Genomic DNA, 15,367 nt, shown 5'->3' with positions numbered 1-15,367 from the left:
GAACTAGCACTTTGGAAGCGTGGTCACAATATACAGGTTCTAGAGACAGATGGTATGGGTTCCAGTCCCAGCTCTGCCACTTTTATCTTTGAATCTAGTCTTGGACAAGATATTCAACCTTAGTATACTTCATACCTGACTCATTGAGTGAGAGAAATGATAAATTTACTTTAGAGGGTTTGTTGCAAAGATTAAACTAGTTAATTGATGTAAAGTGCTTAGAAAAGTGTCTATCTTGTAATGAGTACTCAAAAACGTGAGCTCTATTGTTTTGCAAAATTCTACTCTACCTTTAAGGACTGCCTGATATCTCCTCTTTGAGAAAACTTCTCAAAACATCTGCAATGACATGTTCTTTCCTTTTTCTGCTTTTATACATTATTGTTTGTACTTTTGACATTTATCACACTGTATTATAGTTAGTTTATGGTGGGCAAATGAACGTGGACTCCACTTATGCCCAACCCCTGGTTGATTCTGATACAGTCACAGCATTCCTTGTAGCTGAAGCTCTGAAGATGGCCTGATTAGAATTTCCAGCATAGTCCTTCATTCTTTCCTGCAGTTCCATGCTCTTTCTTGGATCTTTTCCCTTCTGCCGAAAGAATTTCTGTTGGTGTTTTCTCTTCTTCTTTTTTTTTTTTTAGTGCCAGTATGCTGGCAGCCAGTAGTCTCAGGTTTTGTTTGATGGAAAGCATCCTTATTTCACAATCTTTTGTTTTGTTTTGTTTTTGCTGCATGGTAGAGGCTCACATTTTGTTCTTTTTCTACTTGACTATCCCTTTACCGCAGCACCATTTTCCTTTTTTGTTTTGCAAGGGGTTAGTTTACAAGCCAGTAATTGAAACCTGGTCTGCCACTGAACTACCCTTGCACCCCCCCACCCCCATTTCATAATCATTTTTTAGTGATTTTTTTCAAATGATTTTGAGGGATTTTTCCCTAAGTATAAAATTCTGTCAGTTATTTTCATTTGGCGTGTTGAAGACGTCCTCTCATTTTCGTCTTGTTCCCATTGTTTCTGTTCAGAAGTCAGCCGTCAGCCTTACTGTGCTTATTTGAAGGTAATGTGTCTTATTCTGAATATTTTTAAGATTTTGTTTTTTCATCAGTTTTACTGTGGTAGTAGACACATCAGAATTTATGGATTTTAAAATATTTGTCCTACTTGGGATTTGTAGAACTTCATGAAACTGTCGCCAGGTGTTTCTTCTCAGTTTGGAAACATTGTTGGCACAGGTGTCTGCAAATACTGCTTCTGCCACAATCTTTCTTCTGTGACCCCAGTTACATGATGCTAGGCCCTAACCATACCCCGTATGTCTCCTTGGTTCCTTTTAAAATTTTTTTTTTTTAATCTCTTTGGGTATTTTTTACTGATCAATCTTCAGTTCACTAATCTTTTCTTCTGTGATGACTAATCTGCTGTTAAATCCATCTATTTAAATCATCATTCTAGTTTCTGTATTTTTCGGTTATAGAATTTTCATTTCATTCTTTTTTATGGATTCCCATTCCTGGTAAAATTCTCTATTTTGTCTTCTCTTTTCCTGAACATATTAATAGGTAGTTAAGAATATTTTAAAGTGTGTGTCTGGTAGCTCCGCTATCTGCATCACACCTTAGGTCTGTTTCTGTTCTCTTTTTTTGTTTTTGTCCCTTGGTCTTGCCTCTTGGAATGCTTGGTAACCTTTGCCTGCTTGTCATACATTGTGAGTAAGTCATTGTAAAGGCTCAGGATGATGTTTTCTTCCTCTATAGAGGATTTATTATTTTTTTTCTGGCAAGCTGTTACACAGAGACTCATCACCATGGTCCAGTCAACGGCTGAGATGATTCTGGGTTGGATTTCAGCGTTCTGGTCCTTTTCAGGTTTGCCCTTAACCCAGGGCATATTCCTTCAAGGGTCAGGGCTCTTCTCAACAGGACCTGAGTTCCAGTTTCTTTGTCTCCTCAACATTGCGAGAATACTGGAAGCTCTGCTTATTGGCTTTCCAGCCTCTTCATTGCCACATTCTACTTGGCGTCTAGGCTGCTGCTGATTTCAGAGTAAGCATTGCCAGTGCCTTGAGAGGAAAAGCCGCAAAGGATGTAAGCTCACATCATTGCTTTTCCCTTCCCTGAAGGGTCTTGGCCCCCTCGAGTCCTCAGCACCTTAGTTGCTTTTTAGTGCCTTTTAAAAGCTGGGGACAGGGGAGGTGTTGACTTGGGGTTTTTTTGTTTGTTTGTTACTTTTATTTTATTCAGCTTTTATGGCTATTCTTTCTGAAGGTTTTCGGTTAACATGTTACTCCATCTAAGCTAGAATTTCAGCAAGTTAACCTCTTCAACCTTTCTAACCTTTTATGTTTTCATATGGTGAACAGTAGCTAGGCGGAGTAAACTTGATGAAAGCATTTGTTTCATAGTGTGTGCTCATGTGCCTCATTCTGTTCATGCCAATAAAAATCAAATGAAAAAAATGGAAATAAATTTCCTGCCTTACTTCTGTAAAGCCCCTAGGCACAACCTTGTTTAATGAATGGTTACCCTGAAATGTTACTGCACTTATATAGTAGACATATAGCCACTCTCTTTTTTAACATAAGAAGGGCTCGAAGAACAAGCCATAAACCAGAAATGTTAAAATGTTAAGAAATGTATTTTTTACCAATTCCTGTTGCTTTCAGTTTTTCTTAATGGAGGTGTGTTTTGGAATATTTTTTAGAGGTCATAAATGAATCTAAAAATAAACTATTACAATATCTTATTGAGAATTTGAATTTTTTTTTGTACAAAGGTGTCTGTTGATTCTGTTAAAGTATTCATGTGACTGATGACATGCTTACTTTACATACTGTCTCAGTTTACTTTTCATACTGTCTCAGTTTATTTTTCCGTAAATGGCAATAATTATATTACCTAATTCAAAGAACTCTTGAAAGTATTAAATTCCATAGTGCACAAAAGCACTTAAAAACAGTTCCTGGTACGTGGTAATGGCTTAATAAATGGTGCTTGTATGGGTGAGGTGATTTTAAACATTTTTCCCTGTTTTTCTATTTTAGGTGCTGACTTGGGTTACTTTTTGAAACACTGGGAATGGTAGTTTCTACTTTATAGGACCTCAAAACTGAGAAGTTAACGAGAATCTTATTTAAATAAAGTGAAGCCCTTGCGCTGTCTTTTTGCATTTGGAGACCGCTTTCTCTCCCCGTACCAGAGGAGCCTATAACGAGTGCAGTCATTATGAACGTGACAAGTTTATTTTCCTTCACAAGTCCAGCTGTGAAGAGACTTCTTGGGTGGAAGCAAGGTGATGAAGAAGAAAAGTGGGCAGAGAAAGCTGTTGATGCTTTGGTGAAAAAACTGAAGAAAAAGAAAGGTGCCATGGAGGAACTGGAGAAGGCCTTGAGCTGCCCAGGGCAGCCCAGTAACTGTGTCACCATTCCCCGCTCACTGGATGGCAGGCTCCAGGTTTCCCACCGGAAGGGACTGCCCCATGTCATTTACTGCCGCGTGTGGCGCTGGCCCGATCTTCAGAGCCACCATGAACTGAAACCACTGGAATGCTGTGAGTTTCCTTTTGGTTCCAAGCAGAAGGAAGTCTGCATCAATCCCTACCACTATAAGCGAGTAGAAAGCCCTGGTAAGTGAATCCTTTTATACTGCTGGGTATATGTGTGCCCAGTAACAGTTTCGTGTTTGTTTAAAACACCAAAATATTCCCTTTCCCTTTTCTTAATTGTAATCTTACTATATTGGGAGGAAATCATATATATGTTTATCACTCCTTCAGTATTTCGTACACACTGACAGTTTAATCCTCTCTAGTTAATTTTATTTCGTTGGAGCAGGGATATAAAAATTGTCATTACAGTACTGATGCCTTTAATTTTTAATAAATTTTCTTTTTGAATTTATTTTTTATGTTTCTCATTGGTTCTGTGCATTCATTAGACAGCATTTGGCTGTGAATTTGATTGCAAGGGGAAAAAAACTGGAAATGGAAAAGTAGGGTGTCATCTACATACTTGAGGAAAGTATATAGTGAAGGTAGTTTCCATTGACTTTTACCACTTTATATTTAAGAACAGCAACGTTTTATCATCTCCAGTGGAATTCTGCTATGACACGTTCCCTGTGGAGAATGTGAAGGAATTATTTTCTGCTGTGGAATCATTTGATACTACTATTTTATAAGTTAATCCTAGTTTTCATATATATGACCTGTTTGGATTGTATAATAAAGGATGTATTTTGAAGTTTTCACAGTTTTGTCCTTAAATTAGAATCTACATTCCAGACAGGTTCCATCAGTTGGGAAATGGTCATGCCATCTTAGGCATTTAGATATCTAATTGTCAGATTGGAACTGATTTCGTTGATGGATTGGTTATCAATAGATGGTGGGTGACAGTGCTTCTCAAATACGGCTACACATTAGAATCACATGACTCTACTCGCGGGAAATCTGATTTTGAGCCTAGTCATCTGTGTTTTTAACAATTACTTCAGGTGGTGCTGATGCAGTGATTAGATTGGTATTTGGGGGCTACTGAGATAGATCATGTAATAACATGGTTTTCAAATAAAAGGCATTCTGTTTTTTTTAGAATAGTTAAGACGTATAAAAACTCAAATGACATGGGACTAATGTAACAAGCATCCTTGTCTTTATCAACTAGTTTAAGAAGTAAAAGATTAGATATGAAACTGGAACCCCTTATGATGCCTCCCTAATTCCGTTCCCTTCAGTTCTCTCTATTCTGAGTTTGATATTTATCATTCCCATGCGTGTTTTATACTCTTATTACGTATGTATGAATCTATGACTATATGCAGTATCGTTTTGCATGTTTAAAAATTCTGTATGAGTTAGATTATAGTATCATTCTACGACATGCTATTTTCATTGAGCATTAGTTTTCATGATTTTTGGATTAAACGCTTTAGGATGACCTTGTCAAGTTCTGTGAAGGTTGCTTGTGACTTTAATGGAGTTTCATTTGGGAAGGAGGGTTGATGTAGTTATGCTCTGGAGCATAATATTTTCCTTCATTTACTAAGGTCTTTTTTGCTTGTTAAATTTCTTCCATTAATTTCTTGAGTGTCTTTTATTAGATTTATTTCTAGACAAGTTTTCTTTTTGTTTTTTACTGTATCCTTTTTAAAGTTACATTTTGGTATGGTTGCTGTGGGCTAGGAATACAGTTGCTTTTTTCCATCAACGTGGCTGAACTCTTACTAATTCCAATGTAGACTTTCTTTACCGCTTCTTATACCAGCTGTGATGTAGGTATTTTTTTCTTTTAGGTTCAGTGGGTATACCTGCTTTTTCATTAGCCAGAAATTGAAATGGAGTTAAAAGTATTGAAGAATTAATTTATATGTAGTATGTATGAACAGGGTTATCTAGAGATATGATTTTTTTAAATGTTTTTATTGAAAACTCTTCACACACATACATTCCATACATGGTGTACAATCAGTGGCTCACAGTATCATCACAGTTGTATGTTCATCATCACGATCATTTTTTAGAACATTTGCGTTACTCCAGAGAAAGAAATAAAAAGAAAAAAGAAAAAACTCATGCATACTCTGATCCTTCCCTGTCATTGACAATTTGTATGAAAAGCATTCTTTTTTTTTTTAATTGACATATCTTCACACATGCTTTCTATACATAGTGCACAATCACTGGCTCACAATATCATCACATAGTTGTGTATTCATCATCATGATCATTTTTTAGAACACTTGCCTCATTCCTGAAAAAGAAATGAAAAGAAAATATTTTAACCTTCCCCCCCCCCCTTTATTTATTTATTTTTATCCATTTTTATCTGTCCATATCCTGGGTATAAGGAGTGTCAGACACAAGTTTCTCACAATCACAGTCACATTGTAAACATCATATCTTTATACAATTGTCTTCAAGAATCTGGACTACTGGAACACAGCTCAACAGTTGCAGGTACTTTAGGGACATGATTTTTGATCCTCATCCAAACTAAGAGGAAACTGAGGGAAGATTTTAATCCTACTTTATAGGCGATGAAACTGAGGTCCAAACAAGTTAAGTGACTTGTCCTGTGTCGACAACTGGAAAGTAGAGGCGTTTTGACCTGAAAAGTATTCTGAATTCAGTGTTCCTGTAGTACATTTCACTATTTAGAAAATACTGTGTGTATATTTTCTCCATCCCATCTCAACCCACCCCACCCCATTCCAGCTTCCAACATTTCATCTTGTCCTGCGGCACTTGCTTCCTGAAGGGTCAGCCGCCTTAGGCTATTATCTGTACTCCAGAGAGTGAGCTTTCAAGATGCAGATAGGATTGTGTTATCTTCCCGCTGCCCGTTGCTCTTGGGTATTGTTATATAGAGTCCTACGTGCTCTAGTCCTTGCCTGCCTTTCCAGCTTCTCTTCCTGCTCCTCCATGCTTAGTGTGCCTGCATCGTCTGGGGACACTTAGTGGAGTTATCCTCTGCCTATGACTCTTTACTCCTCCCTCTTTCCCGGCTCACTCTTACCTTTCAAATCTAAGCTTAATGATGGTCAGTTTCTCTGAGAAGTCTTTTTTGATCCCCCCTTTCCTTCCACACAGGTAGGTAGGTTATGTCTCTTCTATCTCCCATAGGAACCAGAGTTTCTTGCTAATGTTCTTCACACTTATAATTGTCATTGTGCTTGTCTTTCCTACAAGATATTAAATAAAGCTTCACGAGGGCAGGAACCATATATATTATGAACCTCTGTTTCTTCATCAGGTAGCCCAGTTCAGTCAATGTTTGCTGTTCAGTGAGATTGCTGATTTTAATTTATGTGTATAGTCATGTGTCTATTTTTGAGAAATGAATTTCAATTTGTCTGTACCCTTTTACCTTATCTTCTCTTCTTTGGTCGTTCCATTTCTGTCATTAACCCCTCTGACACAAGATGGAAAGTTAAAACTAGCACCAAGGTGATGTTGCCACTCTTAATCGCTTACATGCTCTAGGGAAAGGTTTTTATGGAGAGGAAGTGGAAAACTAATATAAGGCATTGTAAGCTTCGCCTTAACCCAGGAGGCCTTAGAGCTATACCTAAAACAGTTTTAGAAAACTGTGAGGGTAGGGCTAAAATCTTTTTAATTTGAACACATCAGGATTTTACTTAGTTCAAAAAATTGAGGGGTGGCTGATGTGGGAATAGGAACGAGTGAACTTTTTCCACAGGCCACTGTGAAGCTGCCTTTGTGCCTTGTGGGGGCGAGGCCCCACTGTGAGTACCAGGGGTCCTCAGCCCCTCAGATTCCCAGAGTTAAATTGGCATTTTCTCTCTGTGAAGCAGCGTGGAGCACACCTGGGTATTGTGTCTATGTAAGACAATAAAGGGGTCAGAATCTAAGCTGCAGACAAACAACTCAACACTGAATTACTTTGAATGATGTCACTGTTTTACCTCAGATAAAGTATGTCAACGGGTAATTCAGCAGTTTGACCATAAGATAGTGAAGTCTTCCAAATCTGGTTTTTTCTGCTGAGGTCCCAAGATCTCTAGAGAAAACTTCACCAAGAATTGGGAGTATTCAGAAGGTGTAAAGTATGCATCAGCATCACCTGGGAACTTGTTCAAAATGCAAATTTTGGGGCCTTTTCACAGACCTACTCTGTCCTCACTTTTGGGGTGGGGCCCAGCAATGTATGGTTTATCTAGTTCTCCCTGTGATTCTGACTCATGCTGAATTTTGAGAACCACTGATTTAAGGTATCCAGGCAAGTCAAGTCCAAATGATTAGGTGAAGTTGTTTCTTACTGAAAAGAGGTATCTAATGAGTTGGTCTTTTAAATGACTCAACATTTTCAATTTAGCTTGTTCTGATACAGATATAAAATTGGCAGCTCTTTCCAGAATTTTCCTTTCTGTATGTGGTCATTAATATTAACATGCCGATTCAATGATAAGGAGTCTTTAAAGGGGTCAGGAAAGGAGGGAGAAAGGAATGCCTTGTTCGGCCCAATGCAAGTTTTGTAATTGCTCTTTTGAATATCTTTTATTATCTCTGTATCTTTAATCAAAAATAATTTTATGAATTTAAGTAGTTGTAGTTTTTCCTTAACTTGCGCCATTTATTTTGTTATAATGTCTTAAAATAGTAATGAGAAAGCCAGAAGTTACAGAAGCTCTTTGCAGCAACTTGCATTCATTGTAGTTAACAACAGTGAAGAGTGTGTGGCAGGAAGAGAACCTCCCTTTTGTTGAAAGGCACTACCTTGACCATAGCAGAAAATTGCATCTTTGGGAACGTAAAAAGCGTAATCCTTAATTTCTTCTGCCGCAAGTTTCTGGACAGTTACAAGAGAGAGAAACAAAGGTCTGGTAGTTTCTGAAGACCCGTTAAAGGTGGTAAAGGTGTCCTGCTGATCTGGACTTGGACCAGCCTTCAGAACCAAGGCTGTTTACCAGTGATTGAATTAGATAATAGGTTTTCTTTTTCTTCACCAAAGTCAGTGCTGCCAGTGGTAAAGCAGGTCATCTAACTATGGTATTTTCGAGACGATCCAGTTTCTATGTGAGGGTTGATATCCAGTGCATGAGTCTAATGACTGAAATTGTAAGCCGGTTACAAGTGATTTAACGATGTGGCATTAACTGGCCACAATAATGACCACAAAAATTAAAATAAAGCTTTATGCCCTCTAAATTTCTCTTTGTTCAAACACTGGTGGCACGTGCACACTCCTCAGGAAGGTACCTGCCCAAGAACTTGACAGATGTAGTTACAGCACAGTGTGCTAAACTGAACAATGGAGGTGTGAGCGGAGGACCAACCAACTCATAAACCTGGAATAGCCACGGAAAAGCCCATGAGAAATCACACCTGGGCACTGTGTTCTGGGGTATGTGGTGGGGCAGGTATATACATCCATATATGTACATCCGATTGTGTAAAGAATTTAAATCTGCTTATAAGAAGGTATATAGTAAAGTAGAAAACTATTACTAATGAAATAGACCAGGGAAAACGAAAGGTCAGGAGGTCAAGAGAAGAAGGACAGTTAGCTCCTTTGTGTTCCATAGAAGTTACCATGATACAAATATACTTCTATGTACAGTTACGAAATGTTTGTAATCCTAGTCTGGATGTTTCTCGAATTCCTTTGGCGTAGATAAGAGAGATAAAATGGAGATGAAGAATGCACTAGAAGCTATAGGAGATACAAATCTAGAATGTTTGTGCCATAAGATATACAAATCAAAAGCCTTTATGCTGAGAAATGTGTGGGAGAAATGCCTTCCAGGGTGGGAACATGTCCTCTACCTTCATAGTTGCTCCTCCACAATCCACTCAAGGCTCCTTTCTTCAGTCCACCAGGAAGCTGTTCTGTCTTCAGAAAGCACTTGGTCACTACTTGTACTTCTGTCCATGCTTGACATACAGCCAAGTGGACATGGGATTTAGACAGTAAACTTTTCTCCAAGATTTTGTTGTTGGCATTTGGTTTATGTTTGATATATTAATCATTATCATCTATAATATTACCAGAAACCAGATGAAGTAATACAGTCACAAGTAGAATTTTATTACCCAGATCTTTTAGTGGAATCAGTTCTCTGAAATCCTAGGCAAAATGTGAGTTTGTTATTCTGATTTCTTTTTTTTTTTAAGCAGTCATTTCTAGTGCATTGTTTGGACTTTGTTTTAGGTTATTTATTAATTGATGATTTTTTCAGCAGTTACTATATGATACTTTTAAATTAGTGGTACTGAAGCAAACCTGTAAATGACTACAATGTGATTTGTTCTGAATGGAATTTTTCTATTGCCATATCTACTCTAATTTGAAATTTTAAGACAGTAGTTTTCAGATCATGCAAAGTATATTTCTTGAACTTTTGCTTTCCACGCCTTTATCCTCCACTTCATTGCTTTTTTACTTTTTCTGTCTCTAAAACATCAGGTGAGCCAGAGAAAGTATATTTGCCTCTTTCTTCCTGGCTCATTTAAAGTTCAGCGCTCTCCCATCCGCCATTGCCAGTTCATAGGGTGAAAGAGACCCCAGCCAGCTAACAGCTGTTAAAAACAGAAAGACCATGACTGACAGAAAAACAGTAATTTCGAAGAGTGTTTGTCATAATAAATGAAAAAAAGAAAGTACACTGATTGTAATTATGTAGAAATAATACTTTAAATTAAAAAGAAAAATTAAAACCTGGTTGGTTCTTTCCAAGACTAGTTTTGGGTGAAATAATATAGAGACCTTAAAAGTTGTGCTTTTTGGCTTTTAATTCCCGAATATGAATCATCCTCAAACAATGGTTTTGTGTAGGTTTAGGGGTGTTTTATGTGTGTTTGGGGTGTGGGGTTCGGTCCGTGTTGGGAGGACCCTATGGCCTTGATGGACGCTTGTAAAAGGGAGAGAAATAGAGGGAAACGTTGGCTGTGTCTAATCAGCTCTCAGGCTGATTATTGTGGTTGTACTTTTTTTTTTTTTTTTCTTTACATGGACAGGCATCAGGAATCGAACCCGGGTCTTCTGGCATGGCAGGCAAGCGTTCTTGCCTGCTGAACCACCGTGGCCCGCCCTCTCATGGTTGTTCTTTTGATCTTTGGTGTTAGATATCAAAACACTCAGAGAAAATTAAGACCTGAAGATTCCTTTCCCCAACGTTTATGCCCCACTTTCTTTTCCACTTCAAAATGCACATGTTCTCATTATGCATCATTCATTTCCTATCATGAACTATCCAAGTCATCGAACCTCTGCCTTCCTATTGGAAAAGTCAGATTTGCTTGGGGGAAAGTAGGAAAACAAAATGGGAGGGATATTTTAGTGAGCAGAGCTGAGGGGCTTTGACAGCAAAGAAGCACTGTGTTAAAAATCCAAGGGGGCCTGAAAAATGGTAGCGCTACAAAAGTCAAATTTTGTTAATTTGCAGTTTGGGGATTAGTTGTCAGATACTGGCATTAGGACTTAATTGAAATATTGCAGACTTCTGTTTCCCATAAATTTTGTCTAGTCTGCTTTGGTCTGGGTTTTCATTATCTAAACAGCTCTTTCCTATATGTGGGAGAGGACGAGATAAACACTTAATTTGCTCACTTACCTGTCCCATATTCCTAATTATTAGTGCACTCAATAGGATTTCTGTAGTCTGTGACCTTTAGCATTGAAGCCTGCCCCATAATGGTCTATTGCCGAAGTCTGTTAAGCCACATGAGTTATGTAACTAGAAGTAATCTTAACTTCCTTGATAAAAGATCTAGAGTTTCGAAACATATACTGTGGTCTAAATAAAAATATTTTGGTTCCCCGTCTGTTCTTAAAACCATCAGTTTGGAATTTTAGCAGATTTTAAAAAAAGGAAGAACAAGTTTGTGCTATACCACATCACTGCCTCAGTTATAAATCAGTTTTTTCACATGAAGAATCCATTTCTTATCTAAGCAGTGGTTTGGCTTATTTAGTTACATGTCAGTCTTGACCTGACGGCCTGCCAGCTTGCCTGTCTGGGATCTGCAGTCAGAATAGGCAAGAGCAGTGTCTATAGGTTTTGTAAGTATTGGGGCAGCTTTTTGTAGAAAAAGTGACATACAGGATAACAGAATGGAATTGCCTTGTATGATTTTCCTTTGTTTCCCTTTCTGTTCTTTCTATCGATCTTTGTGGTAGACTCAGTAGAATTTTTGCTGTGATATTATCTTTCTCTGAACATTGAAAAGGGCACCCAGGGTGTATGGTGGTGTGTGCCAGGCAGATATTTAAGTGAGGCCAAATTAGGAAACAGTTGTGGGTAAATGCTTTTGAATCATAACTTAGAGATTTTTTTGGAGGGGCAGGTACTGGGAATCAAACCTGGGTCTCCGGCATGGCAGGCAAGAATTCTGCCACTCATTCATAATTTATAGATTTTAAATAGGAGAGAGAACAGCTCATTTAAAAATGCATTACTTAAAAAAAAAAAAAAAAAAACAAAACTGACGAGAATAATGACATAAGGGCTAGCTTGAAGGGACTGTCCTTGCCCAAACCTGAGACAATCTGATCAAAATAATAAGTGCAGAAATGAATTATAAGCCGTTGGGGGAAAACAGGAATCTATGAATTCGTATTGATGATAAATGAATGAATTAAAAGAGAGAAGGGAGGGCCCTCCTTTCTCAAAAAGAACTGAATGCTGGTTGGTAAATGTGGAGTAGAGATATTAGGGAATTAAAGACAAATTAGACCATTTAAAGGAGATATTTCTTTCCCTTTTGTAGCAAGATTGAAATAAGGGTGGGGGAGAATCTGAAGACAGAAGTTCTGGTCTAAAATTCTGGCCCTTGATAACTTTGACCATGGGCTGCTCACTTGTCCTCTTTGATCTTGAGTTGCTAACCAGTGAAATGAAGAATGATGTAGCTACTTTCCTTGGTTGCTGTGAGGATTAAATTAAATAATGCATGTAAAAAGACTTGTACCCCCATGCATTCTTGAAGCATATTTGTAGACTGAAACAGTGAAATAAGGAATTTACCTTCTGTTTACATTTTTAGAATACACACATAGATTTTTAGTATAAGCCAAGTTTTCACTAAACAAATATTTGGAAAACAGGTGATTACAGCTACAATAACGGTAACAATAGTAATAATGATAGCTACGTGTCATGCTTACTTCCTGCCAGGCACTTCACATGTATTCTCATTTAATCCTGACCACAGCTATGAGAGGAAGGTCCTGAAGGGGCCGCTAAGATGCAAAGAGTTTAAATTTGAACTGGAGAGCAAGGATTCTAATTGAAGTCTAACTGCAAAATCTGTGCTGCTAGCCAGCACATTGTACTGTTTCCCAAAAGACGTGTGCCTCCCCACCACTATTCCCTATTTAACAAAGGGGAGAGGGGCAGCCACAGTTTGTAATAGTAGAATGTGTAAAGCTAAATGCATATGTATGAATTATGCATAGAAAATGGTAAATGGAGAGTCCACACCTGTGCTTCAAGTGTTTATGGAGGCCTTTTGTTTGTTTCCCATCGTCAGTAATTTTATCCTTACATAATAAATGTCTCGGTTACATAAAATGCATTTAATGGAATCAAATTGGAACTCTGAATAAGAACTAATTATATTCACCTGCAGTTACAATTAATTAAGCAAAGCAGCCTAGCCCTACTACTGGGGATAATTATTTACATATCAATAGTATTTAATAGATTGATGAGACACTCTAGGCCTACTGCTTTATGTGTTATAATAATAGCTACCTCTCATTGAGTGCTTACTGTAACCCAGGAACTTGATTAAAACTCAGCTGTGCCACAATAACAGACAGCATAATGTAGCAAAGATTCTGGAGCCAGACTGCCTGGGTTTGAATCCTGCCTCTACTAATTACTGGTTATATATTCTTAGGCAAGTTCATCTCTCAATACCTATTTTCTACTTTTATGAAATACTCACCTCAGAGTTGTTGTGGGGACTAAATGATTAATATTTTGTACAATTTGATAGAGTACTCAGCACATGTAAGCATTATATGATTGCTTGTTAAATAAAAAGAAAATCTGAAAGAAGTGCTATTATTCCCATTTTACTGTTTAGAAAGTGAAGTTTAAAGAGTAAATTGCCCATAAATTGGCTAGTAAATAGGTGAGCAGGGTTTCCAATTTCATAAGTCAAAAACTAAAACTTGACTCTGTACTTTCTGAAGCATTTTTTTTAACCTCTAACAACCTATGAAATCTGTAATAATTAGAAGGTAAGCAAATAAATATTTGGTAAAGGGAAAGAAATTGGGAGAGGGTAAGAAGAGAAGATCCAGGGAGGAAACCAGCATTTCAGAGCCTGCCATGAGCAAGTATGGGCTGTACCTCTTCGGATCCTCCTGGTGGAGGAGGTGGGGGTGGGGAATGGGATGTAGGGGTTGTCTTGTTATCCCTGCCTGGAAACTGAGGTGAGCTCCCCCACTGCTGAAATTCATACAGCTGAGACTCTGAGCTGTCCTGACCCAAAGCCACTGCCTTTTCCGTGACACCATGCTAGCCTGACCAGAGAACTTGGATACTTCACAGATTTTCTAGTCAACTGTGTATAAGACCACGCTAGTCTTCTCTATAGTATTCTAATTTTAAGTTTTTACTGAGAGTAGAAACCAACATTCTATAGAGTTTAGACGGATGATATCTGGAAATTTGACTTAAGATGAGAAAATTGAACTTCAAGTTCCATGGGTAGGTAGAGACATAGATAGGACAGGAAATCTAGTGCTCTGTCACCAGTACTTACGGTAACCCCTCCTCTTCCTTCCCCAGCCTGCATTCACCCAAACTGTTTTAGACTGGTTTCTGAAAAATTCAGGTTGCTCTTTGTGTGTTGATTTTTGATAACCGCTGACATCTTTATATTCTACATTGGTGGTTCTCAAACTTCGAGGTACATAAGAATTGCTTGGGGAAGTTTTTCTAAAGCACAGATTTCCTGGCCCTATCCCTGGAGGCTCTGATTTATCATGTCTGGGATGAGGTACAAGAATCTGCCTTATTAAGCAAGTGTCTTGCTGATTCAGTTGCAGGGAGTCTGAGGACTACACTTTGAGGACTGGTCTGTATTGGTCAGCTCATAATAAAAGATCCAGGAATGGTAATATAATTCATAGAAAAAAATTAATTGAAAAAAAAATAACGTTTGTTAATGTGCCCAGCACTAGAAGGTACAGAAGAACTAAAACCTACTTCTACTCCCACGGGGCTTATGGTGTGATAAGGTGAAATCAGATAAGCAGTGAAAGCTTACAGATGCTACGATGGAATCATTTTAGGCCACTGTGCGGCACAAGGGAGAGAGGAATTCATTTCTCCTGGGGGTGGGTAGGAAGCTCAGAAAAGACTCCATAAAGGAGATAATATCAGAACTGAGACTTGAAAATGTGTTGAAGTGAGCAAAGGTGCAGAAGCATCAAACTAACAGATGGAAACCACAAGAGGGTCAGTAGAGTTGGGTGACAATTGTGGTGAGAGAGTTACTGCAAAAGATGAGTTTAGGGCAGTAAGCTGGACTCGGTCATGATGCTCAGAAAAGATTTACTGTGGGTACATTGTCTCACAGGTAAGAGGTTTTAAGGAAATAACCCATGATATATCAAAAAACGAAACGAAAAACTAGAGAGAATCACTGGCCTGGAGTTATATAGGAAGTTGGGTTCTCAGAAGCCGATTTAAGTTAAGTAAAATTAGTTAATTTTTTTTTAAACTTAAGGATGTTGTTATTGAATACAGTTCATTTCTCTACTTGGCATTCGAATTGTGTTCACATGTGTCTTCTATTAACATATTTATACTCAGGAGTAATCAATACCAACAGTATTGCTTAGAAAGTAAATACTCATCATAAATGTTGCTACTTTTAGAGAAACAT

General features: G+C 38.0%; 1 protein-coding gene across 6 annotated transcripts in view; it reads left to right on the top strand.

Annotated features, from left to right (window-relative positions):
- SMAD1 (SMAD family member 1) overlaps positions 1-15,367 on the top strand; it is a 77,773-nt gene that overhangs the window by 27,640 nt on the left and 34,766 nt on the right. For 5 of the 6 annotated variants that reach the window (XM_077139905.1, XM_077139908.1, XM_077139907.1 and 2 more), the window contains exon 2: positions 3,048-3,628. In XM_077139905.1, coding sequence (XP_076996020.1) covers positions 3,229-3,628 — 400 coding nt within the window. In that variant the 5' untranslated portion in view covers positions 3,048-3,228. Of the gene's footprint in view, positions 1-1,501; positions 2,050-3,047; positions 3,629-15,367 lie in introns of those variants that run through there. The other variant, XM_077139909.1, reaches the window with a different exon arrangement.

This window comes from Tamandua tetradactyla, chromosome 22 (genome assembly GCF_023851605.1).
Source record: "Tamandua tetradactyla isolate mTamTet1 chromosome 22, mTamTet1.pri, whole genome shotgun sequence".
Classification (NCBI taxonomy): Eukaryota; Metazoa; Chordata; class Mammalia; order Pilosa; family Myrmecophagidae; genus Tamandua; species Tamandua tetradactyla.
Note: the sequence above shows the minus strand (reverse complement) of the source record. Positions and strands in the feature narration are given on the sequence as shown.